Here is a 17,145-nt window from a genome sequence, read left to right as displayed (position 1 = left end):
ACCTCAGATTTCCCCAGCCTTTCACTGCCCTCCAGTGGATAATGCTGTTTCTCAGCTTTGTCTACCATGGCAGCTTTAAGGAGCTTCTTGTCCTTCAGCACCATATCCTTCAGCACCATATCCTTCAGCAGATAAAAAGAGAACAACATGCATATGAGTAGCAGAATTCCAGAACTGAACACTAAGAATCCCTAAACGTCTTTGACTCCTGCAAAACCAAAGAGCTTTCCTGTTGAAACCAGACATATTCTGGGGCATAAAAACTGAAGATCTGAGAGCAAAGATGTGCAAATAGTCTTTGAGAGATCTCAGACAGGTGTATTAGGGTGAGGCTTTGTCCCGTTGATAATAGTTTTCATTTTCATTACTGAAATCAGCAGATCTGCTTAGTTCTGTTTCAATTCAAAGTATGTTTTAGCTAGGATCAGGACTTCACTGGTGGAAGACTTGTCTGTATTTCTTTCTGAACCAGAACAGTTTAGTTTGGAAGGACGGTAATATCCCTGACAGAATGACTCTGAAGGGGTAGTGGAAGTGAAACCTTGGGAGGGAGTTCAGAGGGCTAGTTCTCTAATGGAGTGCAAGAAAACCCTCATAAAAAACACCCCTTCTTCCTTCCCTCTCTTTAGTCACTTCTAAATGGCTTTCAGTTCCCATGGGCAGAGGGAAGACTTCCTGCCCTGAAAGCACTCAGTCTACCTCCAATGTAAACAAGGTGAGGCTCAAACTGGATGGCATTCGGGATGAAAGACCATGGGACCTGCTTCCAGTTGCAAAGCCTAAGACAGGCATTTGCGTCACTTTTTTGAAATGAAAATTGTCTCTTATCTGCAGTGTGCATCCTGTGGTCACAAGGAGATTGGGTGGTGTGATACTGTACTCAGTGATATACAGTCAAGTATTTCTTTGCCTGGGAGGATGGGTGAGTGGATAATTATTCCTATTCTGCAAACTCATCGCACACAGATGAGAGCTTCAGCCCCACTGGTCTAGTTTAGACCAGTCCTATACCAGTAACCCCAGAGGAACAGGTCACTCGTTCTGACTGGTTGACATGGTGGCTCTATGGGTGACAGCTTAGCTTCTATGTGTTGCAGTTTCTGGGCTTCATCTTCTACATGGTATCAGATGACTGTGTATGGTGGTTGCTCCCAAAGGGCTATCATCATAACAATTTATTACCTTTTGTACTAGATCACTGGTATAATCTGGCAATGGCTCTGCTCATCACATGGCCTGAGGCCCAATCTCTTTGATGTCCTCCATCCCTGAGGCCAATTAATTGTTGCCACCACAGTTTCTGTAACCCTTCAGCCTCCCACCCAAGTAATTTACAAGAAAAGAAACACTACCTGTGTTACCAGCTCATACTGGATTAATCTAGTCAGTTGAAGCTTGCAGATGTAATCACAGCTCATTTGTCTGGGCAGTTCTTCCAGGTAGGCTAAACTTTGTGGCACCTACCATACATGAAAGTTCGTTTAATTTTTGCCAAGAGTGCAGAGTGACTTGTCTGAATTAACTCAGTGATTACATTTACCTATCAGTGTCTTCGCTGTCCTTTGTTGCAGGCGCTGGACAGAACAGAGTCATTGGGAAGGCAATTAGAAGTAATACTCCTCTTCAGAAATTATCAGAGAATGCATCTGGGCCAAAAGTGGGAATCTGGGAAAACAGATGACCGTGACAGTGGGCAGTGAATCATAGGGTTCCCTCCAAGATGCAGTGCTTGCAGAAAAAGTACCTCTTTGATCAACATGCCCAAAGGGTCCATGGCACAAAGCTCAAAGAGCATTCTTTGTTAGCAGAAATCTGTACGGTTTCACACATCAGCATTTCCCAAACAGAAAAGAGATGTAGGAAGTTGGCTTCATCGGAGCAAAGAATGACTAGAAGGAGTCATTCCAAACAATAAATTGAAGTGAGGTGTAAGATTGATAAATGACAAAAAGGAGGACAGGAGAACAAGCACTTCTCTTATTTTATGTAGTAGAATAAATTGCTGGTTTGGGTTTGGTTCTTAACCTCACCTAAAGGCAATCTTAAACTCGCCTAAAGACAGATTCTTACACAGTTTAGTCATTGGCTCTGAAATGTCAATGTGCATGAATTCCATTTGGTATTTCAGTGGGGCAGGTTTCATGATCCTGTAATTTCCTGACACTTTACTGAGTTAGATATGCTTCTGTAACTTTGACAATCTAAGATGCTGTCTTAGATGTCCAAGATGGCAAGATTTGCAGAGGTAGATGCCATCTATTACATTGGAGTAAATGGATGTTTGGGAGGGAAATACGATTCTTGTACAACTAATCTAGACACAGCAAACATCAAGCTGGAAGTCATTGCTCTAACATAATACTACTAACATTTTGAGGGAGGAGGGATAGAGATAGTTGTCAAAGAGGGGTGAGACAATGATGGACCTATAGATCAGATATAGGTTGTTTACCTGTGTAGAGCAGGGATGGCTTAACAGTTGCTGAGATGCGAGGGAAAATATAAAAATATTTAATGGTTATAAAATGCTTATTGAGTTGGGTTTTAATATTCTGAAATGTTATGACTTTTAGTTCCCAGGGTTGTCTTTGAAGTTTTGTTGTAGGTCCTTCTGGAAGATCAGGTCCTCAGGAAGAGGAGTTAGGAGATTTCCTTGTCCTAGCTTCTGTTTCTGGGTGTTTCTGTTCTTCACTGACTGCTTCTGTGAGTTCATTCTGCTGTGGAGTAATTTCACTTGCATCATCTCCACAGAGCCATTTTAATGCCTCATGAACAAAGTGGATTTGTATGTAGATAGCTACTTATTTAGATATCTTTTTGGATATTTATTATCTATAAGTCTGTCCATGGATTTTGATGACTCAGTTGTGCAGCTTTTTTTCCCCCCAACGTTTATATTATGTTCTACCATACAGATACCTATCTCAACATAAGGAACACCCTCATCAAACAAGGTCAGAGTGTACCTTTGAGTGAACAACCACATTACCACACAGAGACGTAGGACACTATAAAACAACCCTCACCAACCATTTATTTGTTTAAATCTATACAGGAAATCATTAACAATACCATAAAGTGAAAGAAGCTAATAACACCTACCATGTTTTCTAGAATATTTATTTCTCCTTCATATGTGAATAGCTCTTTACTTCTATTGAAACTTACTTTGTGATAAAATTAGCAGCTCTATCAGCCTCCAGACCAATAGCCTAGGCAATTAAAACAGGCAAGAATAGGATCATTCTTCCAGACTGGTCCCTCAGTTCTCTTAGGTTCTTGGGTAGCAACAGAATGCATAATTTCTCAGTCTCAGGTTGACTGGGGATGAGAATCAATTACTTTCATCCATGTTTCTCCAAACTTCCATTTAATCCTGTGTTCACATTCTTCAGGAGCACTGTGATCTATGTAATCCCTGGTGACCTACCCACTTACCAAAGGTTGATAAAAATCCATGACAAGTCATAAATTTGATAAGAAATAAGGATTTTTTAGATTGAAAGGTCTTGGATTTATGACTTAGTACAGTTGTCTAGCTAATAATGCAGTAGATTTGGAAGTTCAGGTTTGTTTGGCTTTTTTATTATTTCCCAGAATTTAGATTTTATTTACCCTTCAAGAAGAGCAGATTCAAGCTACCAATACCCAAGTAGTGGAAAGTTTCTGGAGGGAAGTCAGGTTCATGTTGCTTCTTTAACCACTCCACTTTAACCATTCCAGCTCCTCAAAGCATGCCCATATTTGATCGCTGCTTCTGCCTGCTGATCAGAGATCTTTGTGATGGACTGCGTGCTGTCAGGGCTTCTGTAATCACAGAGGCCTGCTAAACTAACAAAACCTGCTAAACTAACAAAAACTGAATGACTTGGAGGTAAAATTCACCCGCCTTGTCTGTGCCACAGTAGACATGACAAATGCAGGTTCACTAGGTAGCATTTAACATCTGACACTCAAAAGGTCCCAAATGAAGGTATAAGGTTGTGCTTTGGATATATGTGAATTTATATACCACTGGCTTTCTACAGTGACAAGCTTAGCTAGACAGAGCAGACTCTGGAAGCCTGGAAATATTTATGAGCATATTTAGTATCAGAGCTACTGATATCATATGAAGTCATAGAATCATAAAATGGTTTGGGTTGGAAGGAACCTTGAAGATCATCTAGTTCCAACCCCCTACCACAGCCAGGGACACCTTCCACTAGACCATGTTGCTCCAAGCCCCATCCAACCTGGCCTTGAACACTGCCAGGCATGGGGCAGCCACAGCTTCTCAGGGCACCCTGTGCCAGCACCTCAGCACCCTCACATTTCTGTTTGACATGCAAGTACTTCCTGTATCTAAGTGCCACTTTTGTCAGAACACTTAGAAAAGAAAGCTGCAAGAACTGGACTTATTTCACCTTTCTGAAGGTTCATTTATCTGAGTTAATATTGTTTTGATTATTACTCAAAGGAGCAACTAGTCAAGACCAAGCTATGTTCAATTTATTTTTTAGAAGAATAGGTGGTGAAAGTAGAGGGGGGAAATGTGCAGGGTTCAGGAGGAAACACACTCAGGGACACACGCAGACACACAATCATGAAGTCCTGGGGACTGACTGGCCAGCCCAAAGGATTCCTGGAGCAGGCAGCATCCTGCAGCTTCAGCTCAGTGTGCACAAGATAAATCCCTCTGGCAGCTCCCGGCTGTGCCTTTTACAGATTCTGGGCTGCCAGGCCATGCCTCTTCTGGAAGCTTCACAGGTCACCTGGGCAAGTCTCTCAGGGCCAGCCACATGTGCACATCGCAGGCAGACTCTTTTTGGTGCTGAAGGACATGGTATCCTGAGCGGTGCATGCAAACCCCTCTTCTCACTTCACCCTGCCCTTGGTCAGGTGAAGGGCCAAGGTGCCCTTGCTCTCGTTCATCCATGCTGTGGAGCTGCAAGATCTACCCAAGCCTACAGGGCAAAACTGACGACCACGTAACACATCATTGAAGTAACAACAAAACCAGACTCAGGCAATGAGAATATTCATCATAACAAACTGCTCCCCCGAGTTACAAAAGAAATGTGGATTCAGATATGCCCCTAACCAGCCACAGGCAGTTATGGTTTTAGCTGAATCTGTGCCTGACATTAACAGAGGGAAACAGCAGGCTGTGTGATAAAAAATGCCACCCATCTTTTCTCCCTGTCCTTTCCACTATCAAAGTGCCCATTCATATGAGTGTCCACTTGCTGCTGACCTTCTGCCAGCAACAACCTACTTCCCAGCTCGCCCGGCCTACTCTGCTGGGTTCTCAGGCTCTCTGCCCCCGCAGGGCTCCCTCACCCCAGCCCAATCTGCAGAAGAAGCTGCTGCAGTTCTGTTTACCAGAAGTCCTGGGATTTCTGCTTATTTGGCTCTAATGCATTTACCAGCCATCTGAGGGCTGTTAGTGTTTGTTATCCCATGTGGTTCTCAGACTTCAAAAGAAATCTGAGGAATCTATTGCTCAGCAGATTTGTCATAACATGATACTTAGCTAAAGCTCCCAGGAGGGGCAAAGACATTTCTCCAGCAAGCATCTCTTCTGACAGAATTGTTCTATTGCCATAGATGAAGGTACTTTCAGAGAGGCCCAATACATTCACTTTTTCCACTGAGAAATGAAGAGTGTGTGTCCCTGTCATTTCCAGTATTATGCCTTTTCTCAAGCCACTTTGCATGGTTCTTTCTGGGAGTATCTAGATCACTAACTCTCTTCTTCCCTTTCGCCACTTGCCCAGCCCATCTTTACCATTTGGCACATGTTTCTCTGCTTGTTGGTCCGTCTGTTTTCCAGCTCGCACTCCCGCGGGCAGCCTCTCCCCAGCTCCTGGCCCCCGGCAGCTTCCTTTCAGCTCCTTGCCCCTTTGTCACCAGCCGATCTGGTTCCTTCACGCCTTCCCCAGTATTTCCTTGGAGCTCCCACTTTTCTTTGCAAATCTCACTCTTTAACAGCCCGTTTCTCTCTCACCCGATTTTCCAGCCCGGCCTGGTTCGCCACCCCCCCGCATCCCCTTTCTCCTGGACCACCCCTACACTTGTTGCCTGCGGGCGGAGCTGTTCTGCTGCGTGAGCTGGACCCTGGGCACGGGCTGTAGCCGCAGGGCAGCGTCCCCGCCGCAGCTCCCCTCCGCAGAGCCCGCCGCGGTGCGGGGCCGCCCTCCCCGCCGCCGCGCCGGGACGGAGGGCCGGGCTGGCCGCGCCACCGCAGAGCGGCCGTGAGGGGCGGGCGGAGCGCGCACCCCGCGGCGGGAGCGCCGGGGGCAGCCGGGTCCGGCGGCGGGAGCAGGGCAGCGCGGTGCTGAACGGACAGCGCCCGCGGGCACCGCCCGCCCGCCCCGCCCCGCCCCGCCCGGGCAGCCAGCGGGAGCCCCGGGAGCGGGGCGGGGGGACCCGGCCTCCGCCCGCCCGCCCGCCCGCCGCCGCCCTGCCCGGCGCGGCCGGCACCGCGGCCCCGTCCTGCACCCGCGGGAGCAGCTCCCCGGGCGCCGCGCACCGCCCGCCGCCGCCCGCCCGCTGCGCCGATGCCGGGCGTTGGGGCGGTCGGAGCGCGGTGCAGGCACCGGCCGCGCAGGAGCCCCAGGAAGAGCCCCAAGGCGGAGCCGGACCAGGCCGGGGCCGCCATGGACGCGGCGATTTGGATCTACCAGTTCCGGCTGATCGTACTGGGCGACTCCACCGTGGGCAAGTCCTGCCTCTTGCACCGCTTCACTGAGGGCCGCTTCCCGGGGCCGCTGCACTCCGACCCCACCGTGGGGGTGGACTTCTTCTCCCGGCTGGTGGAGATCGAGCCCGGCAAGAGGGTCAAGCTGCAGCTCTGGGACACGGCGGGGCAGGAGCGGTTCAGGTACAGGAGCCAGGATCCTCCCCCCCATCCTCCACCGTCGCCCCCCAAACCTGCTGGACCCCGGGCACGCCCCGCCCGCAGCCCCGGCGCCCCTCTCGGCACCGGCCCCGTACCCTCATCGTCCGACACGTCTCCTATTCCCAGGACTTCGCCTTGCCCCCAGCAAATCTCACTGCTGTACCCCGAACAGCTTTCCACCACCCCACTGCCATCCAGCCTCACTGCCCCACAGCCTGCCGGTCCCCCACCTCCCCCGCCAGGAGCTTCCTCCTTCCCCACCCTTTCCTTTCACACCCACCAGGGAACAGCTACCCTTCCCCTCCCAGCTCACACTAGGGGGTAACAAGTGGCCTTGTCCTGTTTCTCCTTCCCTCCCCCATCTCTGCCCTGAAGCCCTGGACCTACGGTAGCAATCCCTTCTCCACATTTTCTTCCCTCTTTGTAGCAGGAGGCCCCTGCTTCGCTCTGCATTTCTTACTTTGTCATCACCTCCGAACTCAGCCTCCCCTGCAGTATTTCCTTTTGCCATTACCTCTTCCTCCCATGCAATCTGGAGAGAGCAGGCCACCTCCCTACTCTTGTCCTTTCCAGCACGGCCTCTGCGGCGTGGAAGCCATGGGGCAACCAGCTCCAGACCCTTGTTAGTGCTTTATCTGCCTTCTGCACCTGCTCTGCACTGATGGTTGCCAGGAGCCTTCACTAATACCTCTGTCATAGTGTACCTAAACTAGCTCAAATGCTGCACTGAGTATTAAATCCTCTCCTTTCTCCTCTCTGTCACAAACATACCCTGTTTTCCTGCCCCAAAAAATTCATGGTCATTCCCCAACATGCAAACTGGTACTACTGTTCCCCCACTCTTGTGGCTCTGCTCTATCTGTGGTGCTTGCCACCTGAGGCAAGTTGTGTATGGATTTCAGTTTGGGCTTGTGGTTTTATAGATATGAACTCGGGTAGAAGGCTAATGCATGGTAGCTGACCCACACACTGGCTGTTACTGAGGTGCTAGCAGGGGGGATGAAATGGGTCTCCTCACTGGCCAGAATTGGTTCTTTCATGTTCCCTATGTTCCGCCACAACAGTTGTTGAACAGATTCTCACACTCAGCTGGGGAGGTGGGATTTGGGATTTCACTGCCTTACCAGGGGACTCCAACCTCTTTGGTTTTCAATAACAAGCATTGCAGTGAAACAACAAAAAACTTCCCTGAGCTGGCATGAGTCACAACTTCTTTTTGCAGGCAGGCCTCTGAAGGGTTAGCAAAGTAATGAACAGTGATAGCAGCAAGCTCTTAGCATTTTTCACCCTCCCTGTGCTTTCCAGCGAAGTAAGTAAAATACTTGCAAACAAGTGACTAAGAACATGTAATCTTTTTAGTTTGAATTAGCTGACAAATAGTCAGGATAGCCTGTGACAAGGCACTTGATCAAAAGGAATGCAAAAGCAGATAGTTTTGCATACAATTAAAATCAAAGGATAGCCGTCCTTTAACCTGGGGATGCTCAGGGGATGTGCAGTGATGAGTCATGCAGTCAGTTGCTTTTAAATTTACCATTAGTATACATCTGTGTTTTTTCTAATACCCAGACCCTGCAAACTGAAGGAAGTAGTTCTAAACATTTGTGTTTGTGTTTCTGCCAAGAGTTTCTTGTCAGTTGCTGTACCAGATATCAGCATTTATTGTATAGTCTGTTTTGCACTCACTCAAGTAAATTATAAATATTTTACTAAGTTACACACCACAGGTTAGAATCTTGCACATTCTGCTCTCTGCTAATGGAGAAAACTACAGATCACAAGCAAAGATGGTCTTGGGGAAGAACTAATTATTCCGAGAAGTAATCTAATTTTGTGGAACACCAGGCAGTTTGCAGTTCTGTTCCCTGTTCTGCTCTGCTGCTTGCAGTGGGACTTCAGAAGAGTTAAAACCTGGCTTTAAAGCTCCCTGTGGAGTTCCTTGCATGCAGAGCAAACTACTTTCTGCATAATAACCCCCTTCTTTTGGTCCCAGGCACTAGGGACACTCCCTGGGGAAAATTAAGGTGTGACACAGCCGCCATCACACTCTTGAAAGAGAGCACTTATTTCCTTGGAGAAATTGTTGTGGAAAAATTCTTACATCTGTCTAGTTCATTGCTGCTGCTGTAGTTGAATTGGATTTCATGCATGGTCTTAAAAATCATCTTTAACATGCACTGCTTGTATTATTTCTCAAAGAAAGTCATTCTCACCACTTCCACAAGAAGGGTGAGCAAGCTGCAAATGCTGCTGCAGGACAGTTTGTTTATTGTGAGCCCAGACAGGGCAGTTGACTGTATTTACTTTGATATCAATAAGGCATCACTAAGCAGAATCTCCTGTTGGGCAAGGTGCCATATGGACAACAACATAATCAACACCTTAATCAAACACCTTTCTAGAACAAGAACCTGCAGATTTGCTTCGTATAGACTCAGGTCAGCAATGCAGGCTAAGGTAAATGAGGGGGATAGCCTACATTTCTTTCTATCCTGTGGTTAGCTGTCATTGAGAGCAATCTGCTGCTTTGGCTGTGTTCCACATTGTCTACTTTGCTGTGATTTATTTCTTTGTTTATTTTCCTGTATTTAAATCCAACAATATATTTAAATCATAAAACTTCCCAAAGGCTGTAGAGAGTTTGGTAGTGGTGCTAAGACTGAGAGTTCATTTCAAGAACACAGGGACAAAATATTGTGGGGATGCCTCAATTATATTAACCAATTTTTTAGTAGATCGTGATATTGGATATGTTCTGTTTCTAACACATGGCTTGAAAATAAAATACTGTCCTTATTCTTTTTGAGTAAGCAACATGTATTTTCAAAATTAATACCATTACAATGTAGTCTTTAGTCATAGTATAAAAATAAGTCTTCAAAATTCGATAAAGCTTGTAGTGAGTTTGGTTCATCTGGTAAAGATCAGCAAGATCATAACGAGAAAGAAACACTGTGCCTGATTTAAAGTCACCCCCAAGCCACAGGCTGATGCGATTAATACACCTTCTCATTCATTTTCAGAAACAGTTGTTCAGTGGCCATCATCTTACCAAGGCTTTTCTCGAGAGTATTAATTAGGGTCTTACATCTTGAACCTAACATTAAGCTGAAAGAATGACTTCTGTTCTAGACAGTATTTTCCCCTACCATAATGGTAGTTTAGGCAGAATTAATTAGCGGAACCAACACATGCTCTGCATGCAAAGCCATAATTTACAAAAGAATGTAAGATCTGCATTTAACAAATATTCCCAATTAAAGGTAAAGACTTCAAAGCTATCCTTTGGAAGAACATTCCAAGTATCATTACTGCACATCACAAAGTACAACTTCTTGAGGACCAGTCTCACCTCCAGCAATTTCAAATATAGAACCATCTGGAGGAACCTCACAGCATTCAATATCAAAGTGTCGTGGTTGCCTCTTAATGCTTAGTGCAGTCTTACCTTTTTAGCATGATGTAATAGGGAAAACCTGATTTTCTTCAACCCTGTATCTGTATTTACCTTTCATTTATTACAAATGCCAAGCATTATATGAAATGAGCAAAAATATTATTTATACAAGTATCCTTGCTGAAAATAAAAACTTGGGATGGTCTTGAGGATGCTGGGACAGTCCATATTAATAATAGCTCAGGTAAGGAGATTTGTAATCTCTATTTATATGGAGCAGGAGGGAAGATAAGAATTACCTTTTCAATAATGCTTACATCAATGTTTGTAATTCTCAGGCAATGATGGTATAATAGTTCACATATTTGGTGTGGATCTACTGGAGGCTGTAGCACACCCAGCATCAGAGGCTTGCAGGACATGCTTACTCCAGCCTGAAAGAGGAGGAGCTGCACAAATACTGTAGGCCTCTGTTTACACTCACCTCTATTAAGTAGGAGGATTGTTTCCTTTCATTTAGGTAGCCATCAGAAGTCGGCAAATTCCCTCCTGAGATATCTTGAACAAAGGACCAGGCAGATACATTGATTTGGGTACTTTCATTAGCTACTACTTACAGAAGGGTTCAGGGTCTTCTGTGAAAGAGAAGCTGAAAGAGGAGGCAGCAAGAAAGTACTGGGCATGAACGAACAGAAGAAAAACAAAGGTTTAGGCAGAGAGATAATGCATGAATAAAGACAGATGCAGGGATGGATTTTGTAGCTCAGTCCCCCTTTCATTCCAAGTCATGGGCAGATTTGCCAGATTCTAAAGCTGAACAAAGTTCTGCTTCTCACTTCCAACCAGCACCTCCTCTGAACAGTTTTCTAGAAGGAGATGGCAGGCTTCATTGCTGTCTCCCCAGTTTTAGAAGAAAGGCTGCTCTTTGGCCATTACTTTTTCACCCTAATCCCACCCTTTCCCTAACTGAAGGCTTTCCGTCTTTGAAAGAAGTACTCCCCTCTTCCTCCTTCCCCACAGAAAATTAATCATGCTGCTGCAAGTAACATATTCCCTTCCGTAACACTAGTCTAACAACAATAATGACCTGAATCAAAGTTTACACAAGAAGCCATCGTTTCACAAGAATTTAGGATCTGCATGAGGATGATTTATAAATGGAAATTTGAATATCCTGTATGAATAAGTTGGATTACATCAAACCTGACCTGTCACCAGTTCCTCATCTTGACTTGAAAACCTTGCAGGACCCTAGGGTTGTTTCCTTCTGTTCAAAAAGTGAGGCACTTCTGGAAACTGATGCAGTTTATCTATTTACTAAAGTTCACTCGGTCTCTTGTTCAGGACTTGTTCAGTCTTCCATGCAATAGTGATAAACTCTTTGTATTCATAACATCTTTCCCAAGGAGATCTGTAAGTTTACCAGCTGTTGCATGAAGAGCCTTTTACAGTTAGCCCTCTTTATCTCCTGTTGGCCACCATGCACTCTCATCACCAAGCTTTGCAGTGAAGACATACACAGTACATTGACATGGCCTGTAAAGTCTATAAAGCTGTATGTCTTCTGAGCAAAACCCCTCGAGCAGCCTCTTGTACCATGGGCTCCATGAACACTGACTTGTGCCTTGTGCCTTGTGAAGTAGCGCACAAGGAATCTGTGTGAAATATAGGTACCTCTGCTGTGCTAAAAGAAAGTTCTTCTGCATTTCGTGAGGCGCTTGAACCCATCCGAGGATGCTGACATGCCCTGGGGAAGCCCTCCCAAGCAGAACCCTTCCAGGCACTCACCTGGAGCAGTGGGCTGTTTTCAGCTCGGATCTGAGCTAAGAGGAAGGCAGGGCTGCCCCTGGTGAGCAGCTCGCAGCCTGCACAGGGCGCAGTGCTCAGGTCCCCGTGGAACTTATTCAGGCACCGTGGTTAGATACGCAGCTGAGTGGAGCACAACTTTAGGTGTTGGTGTTACAGTTATGCCTTGTGGAAGGCACTTAAAAGTCCTATAATCTTTAGTAGTAATATTAATAAGTATAAATACTAAAAATTGCCCCTGCACTTAGATTTGTAGGGAAAAAAATCAAACCAAAACAAAAGCAGAGACCTGCCAGACTATCTAAGTCAATGCTCTTTCATTCTTTCTAGGTGTGGTGCAACACATAAGTGAGCAGAAGTATATCCACTTCACACAGTTCATTTTCCAAATAACTCTAAGCTGCCTACTATACTGAACCTACTGAACCTACTCTGATTGTCATATTTAAATCAAATATTTTGTATCTGTAAGATGTTTCAGATACTGTTGTACAACCCACCACATTTACAGGCCCAAATGTTTATCCCAGTTAATGGCCGAAACTTCTGCTTCAAAATTTTGTCTTGTCAGGAATACTTTCTTTTAAAATGTAGCTGCAAATAATAACTCACCTTAATAATAAAACTGTTCAAATATTTGTCAACCATATTTTAATAAATATCATCCGCAGGGATCTGGACAGGCTGGATTGATGGCCAGCACTATGAGGTTCAACAAGGCAGAGCACTGGGTCCTGCACTTGGGGTCACAACAGCCTTATGCAATGCTACAGGCTTGGGGAAGAGTGGCTGGAAAGCTGCTTGGTGGAAAAGGACCTGGGAGTGTTGGTGAACAGCAGCTGAACATGAGCCAGGTTGTGCCCAGGAGAAGGCCAGCTGCATCCCATATCAGAAATAGTGTGGCCAGCAGGACCAGGGCAGTGATCATCCCCCTGTACTCAGCACTGGTGAGGCTGCACCTCGAATCCTGTGTTCAGTTCTGGGCCCCTCACTATGAGAGAGACCTTGAGGTGCTGGAGCGTGTCCAGAGAAGGGCAATGGAGCTAGTCTGGAGCACAAGTCTTATGAGGAATGGCTGAGGGAACTGAGGCTGTTCAGCCTGGAGAAACGGAATCTCAGGGGAGACCTTATCACACTCTACAGCTACTTGAAAGGAGGTTGTAACGAGGTGGTGTCGGTCCTTTTTCCCCAATAACAAGCAATAGGATGAGAGGGAATGGCCTCAAGTTGTGCCAGGGGAGGTTTAGACTGGGTATTAGGGAAAAATTCTTCACCAGGAGGATTGTCGAGCATTGGAACAGGCTGCCCAAGGAAGTGGTTGAGTCAGAATCCCTGAAGGTATTTAAAAGACGTGTAGATGTGGCGCTTAGGGACATGGTTCAGTGGCGGACTTGGCAGTGCTGGGTTAACAGTTGGACTCGATGATCTTAAAAGGTCTTTTCTAACCTAAACGATTCTATGATTCTTTTTTCATACTAGACAATCACATAACTGATATCATATGTATCATAGGTTTCTTTAAAACTTTTTGTCTTGCTTTTTTTCTTTTCTTACTGTTTTCTAAGGCCTCTCTAGTATATCAATCAAGCTTTTTTTAGTAATGGGAAAACTAATTTCAAATTATACGTGCCAAAACCACAGAAGAAACAACTGCTGTCTCTTCCATATATTCAGCTAGTTTTTGTGATGTACAGCCCGAAGTTACAGGTACTTTTTAATCATCTCTGTTACAGGCAATATAATGACTTAGATCATCAGTTAGTGTAAATTAGCATGTCTCTGCAGAAGTGAGTTACAGCAGGTGAGGGTACTGACTGCTGTGTATTAGCACCCAGTAACACAGAGGGCTGTTTTTCAGTACTTCAGCTCATAGATACATGATATAACATCGTTCTATATAGAAATGCTTGGTAAATGATGCACTGCATTTTCAATACTAACCTACTTTCTTCCCTGCCTAATGCATTTTTTTGGCATAACCGTTTTCAATATTATTTTTCTAATGAAAATAGGTTGTATTAGCTTCCACTTCTCCAAATTGAATCCCATTTTTGTCACCCACTTCCAGTCTTTCTGGAACCACTTGAATTATTTTCATGTACTCAATTGTGTTTGCAACTGCCCTACAGCAAAAAAAATGCTTAAGAAAACCTGAAGCAGATATTTATGGTAGCTGTATTTAATACTTCACAAAATGTGACACACCTCATTTGTGGCCTTAAATAGTTTTGCAAAACCATGTGTCATTTTTCATATCCAGGCTATTTGGATTAATCTGAGGGTAAGATCCTGTTATCTTCACATTCAGAGAGACACCCCATGGACTCTGTTGCTGGGAATGTAAAAAACATCTTTCTAAACATTAGTACAAACAACCTCTCCTGTTATCTAAATAAAACCATTTCAAATGCTGTTTGCTGTGGCTAAATGAATTTAGATATGCCAAGAAACCTAAGCCTTATCCAGCTGTGCACTTACCTATCTGTAATATGACTACTGCTCCTAATTATACTTCTGTGTTCAAACTGTTATAAAACACTATATGAAGCATGATGAACTGAAAATCAGAGGGAGCTACTGTTATGGAAAGGTACGTTACTGTGTACAGTGCATCCTGATTCCAAAAGTTTTGAGGCTGCATCTTCTTCATAATCATAAGATAAAATGCTCAATTGGCTAAATTGAAATTTCAAATAATGACTGTAACCAAGACTGTGCATCTCATTTCCACTGGAGAACACTAATGTATACACTGGCTATCTATGCTAGTAGCGAGTGCTTGTGTCCACTTGTTGGTAGGCTGTTACTTCCTTTAGAATGCCTCTTCTAACCTTCTCCATCCTCCCCTGTTTCTCATTATTAAAGACGTACAGTCATTTATTTTAGTCCCTGTATCTCTCTCTCTCTCTCCATTCTAAGAAACACACCTTCTTCTTCTTCTAGAGCATATTAAAAATCTTTTCACCTCTTCCAAAATTCCTTCTGGTGAATGCTCTGAGACGTAGAGAGCTCAAAAGTAGAAAATATCTATTGCCAGGCCTGGAAGTCTCGTGCCAAAAAAGAGTAATTGCAGTTATACAGGGCTTTTGGACCTCTGTGTGAGAGAGATGCTAGAGGTAGAAGTGTTCCTTGCCAATGCTGTAAGTAGTTTGTATTTGCCAAGCTCAGCTACTTTTGGATAGTTTTGTTTGGGAGTTTCCTTTCTGAGTCTGTTACTTGTGGACTTCCACAAGCACAAAGAATTATGATTATCTGTACAAATTTTTCTATCTATCTAAGAATTTTTCTGCAGGGAATGCAAAAGGATATGCTTGTACATTGGCGAGCTTAGGCTCCAGGTTTCTCAATATCTGCCTCCATATTTCAGTTTGAAATAATTGATTAGAACAAAGCAAAGTGCACATTTGTATAGAACTGAAGGACTCATACTTCAACACCAACAAATATTTGACAAATACATATATTTTATTCTGTGAACACGTGCCACAGTTTGCTAATGCACAGTACTTTGCAGAATAATTCAGCATTCAAGATTCGCACTAGAGGGGTTGGCTTCAAGAATGTTTAGAAAGTGACTTTTGAAAAAGGAACATTTTTGTGTGTAGAAGGTAAATGAATAAAGTCCAAGCAGTTTTAAAAAAGCAAAGGTATTTCATAAAAGTTATAGAGATAAAACCAGTTTGCCTCTTGGAAAAGTGATCTATTTACAAATAAAGTGAAAATGTATTTTAATTTTCCTTTTCTTTTTCCTTCACAGATCTATAACACGCTCTTATTACCGCAATTCGGTGGGTGGCCTATTAGTGTTCGACATCACAAATCGACGATCTTTTGAGCACGTGAAAGACTGGCTGGAAGAAGCAAAAATGCATGTGCAGCCCTTTCAGATTGTGTTCCTGTTAGTAGGACATAAATGTGACTTAGTGTCACAGCGTGAGGTTACGAGAGAAGAAGCTGAAAAACTGTCATCTGACTGTGGTATGAAATATATAGAAACTTCAGCAAAAGATGCCACGAATGTTGAGGAGTCCTTTACAATTCTTACCCGAGACATCTACGAACTTGTAAAAAAAGGAGAAATCTCAATACAAGATGGATGGGAAGGTGTCAAGAGCGGCTTTGTTCCAAATGTTGTACATTCGTCAGAAGAAGCTGTAAAGCCCAGAAGACAGTGCATCTGCTGAGTTTGTAGCATGCCAAAGAGCACGTCAGGTGTTCAGAAGATGATGCCAACCTAAATAACAGAATAATAATTTTGAAACAATATTAGATCATGACATAGCTGAATCATAGAACGGTAATTTGGCTTTTTTTATCCTTCTGACTAGGTCATAATTTCATAAAACTTTAAGTGCTTGCTTTCTTTTCAGAGTACAATAACTTTGTGTGGTCTTCAGGAAAAGAAATTATATCTTACTAAAGGAAAAACTAATCCTATAGCAAGACACTGAGAAGTGCAATAATCATCATGACGACATCCTCTCCTGGGCTTTGTATTTTGAATACTGTTTAAAATCAAGGCTTGCTAGGTGAGGGTCAGATGAGCTCATTACTTTTGTTCATCCTGCCTTAGTTTTGAACAAGAAAATCTTGTACCTTATACTTTTTTAATGTGATTCTTTACTCAAGTGCAGGGTTGCTAAAGACCATTAAAGTTTAGAATGCTGTAGAATTTCATAATAAAGGTAACTCTAACGAAAGCAAGCTGGAAGATTGCTCCAGTAGCAAACACTTTTGATATGACTATGAATACGAGCCTTACTAAAGAAAAAGAATGTTTTAGAAGAGATGATTTATTTGTCTATGAAAATGGGGAATAGATGCAATGAAATTTATTATGAAATATTTTCTGAATTGCCAATGAAACTAGATGTAACATCACGTATGATCCAGCTGTTGTGTGACTCGTGCACAGAACAGATTTCCCAGCCGCTGGAGTTATCTTTCAGTGGCCGGATCCTCAGCTGGGTAGTTATCACAGCCACACTGATGCCTACGGAATTATGTTAATTTACACAAACGAATTCCATATTAGCTTTAAAAAATAAATCTACTTCTA

General features: G+C 44.0%; 1 protein-coding gene across 1 annotated transcript; it reads left to right on the top strand.

Moving 5' to 3' along the window:
* The first annotated feature begins 6,146 nt into the window (after positions 1-6,146).
* Positions 6,147-16,790, top strand: RAB39A (RAB39A, member RAS oncogene family). Its single transcript, XM_030473339.1, has 2 exons — positions 6,147-6,865; positions 15,844-16,790. Exons 1-2 carry the CDS (start codon positions 6,543-6,545, stop codon positions 16,268-16,270), a joined length of 750 nt encoding a protein of 249 aa, XP_030329199.1. The 5' UTR covers positions 6,147-6,542; the 3' UTR covers positions 16,271-16,790.
* Positions 16,791-17,145: the final 355 nt, after the last annotated feature.

Source organism: Strigops habroptila, chromosome 2, assembly GCF_004027225.2.
Source record: "Strigops habroptila isolate Jane chromosome 2, bStrHab1.2.pri, whole genome shotgun sequence".
Lineage (NCBI taxonomy): Eukaryota > Metazoa > Chordata > Aves > Psittaciformes > Psittacidae > Strigops > Strigops habroptila.
The sequence above is the reverse complement of the archived record's forward strand: the minus strand, read 5'-3'. Positions and strand labels throughout refer to the sequence as shown.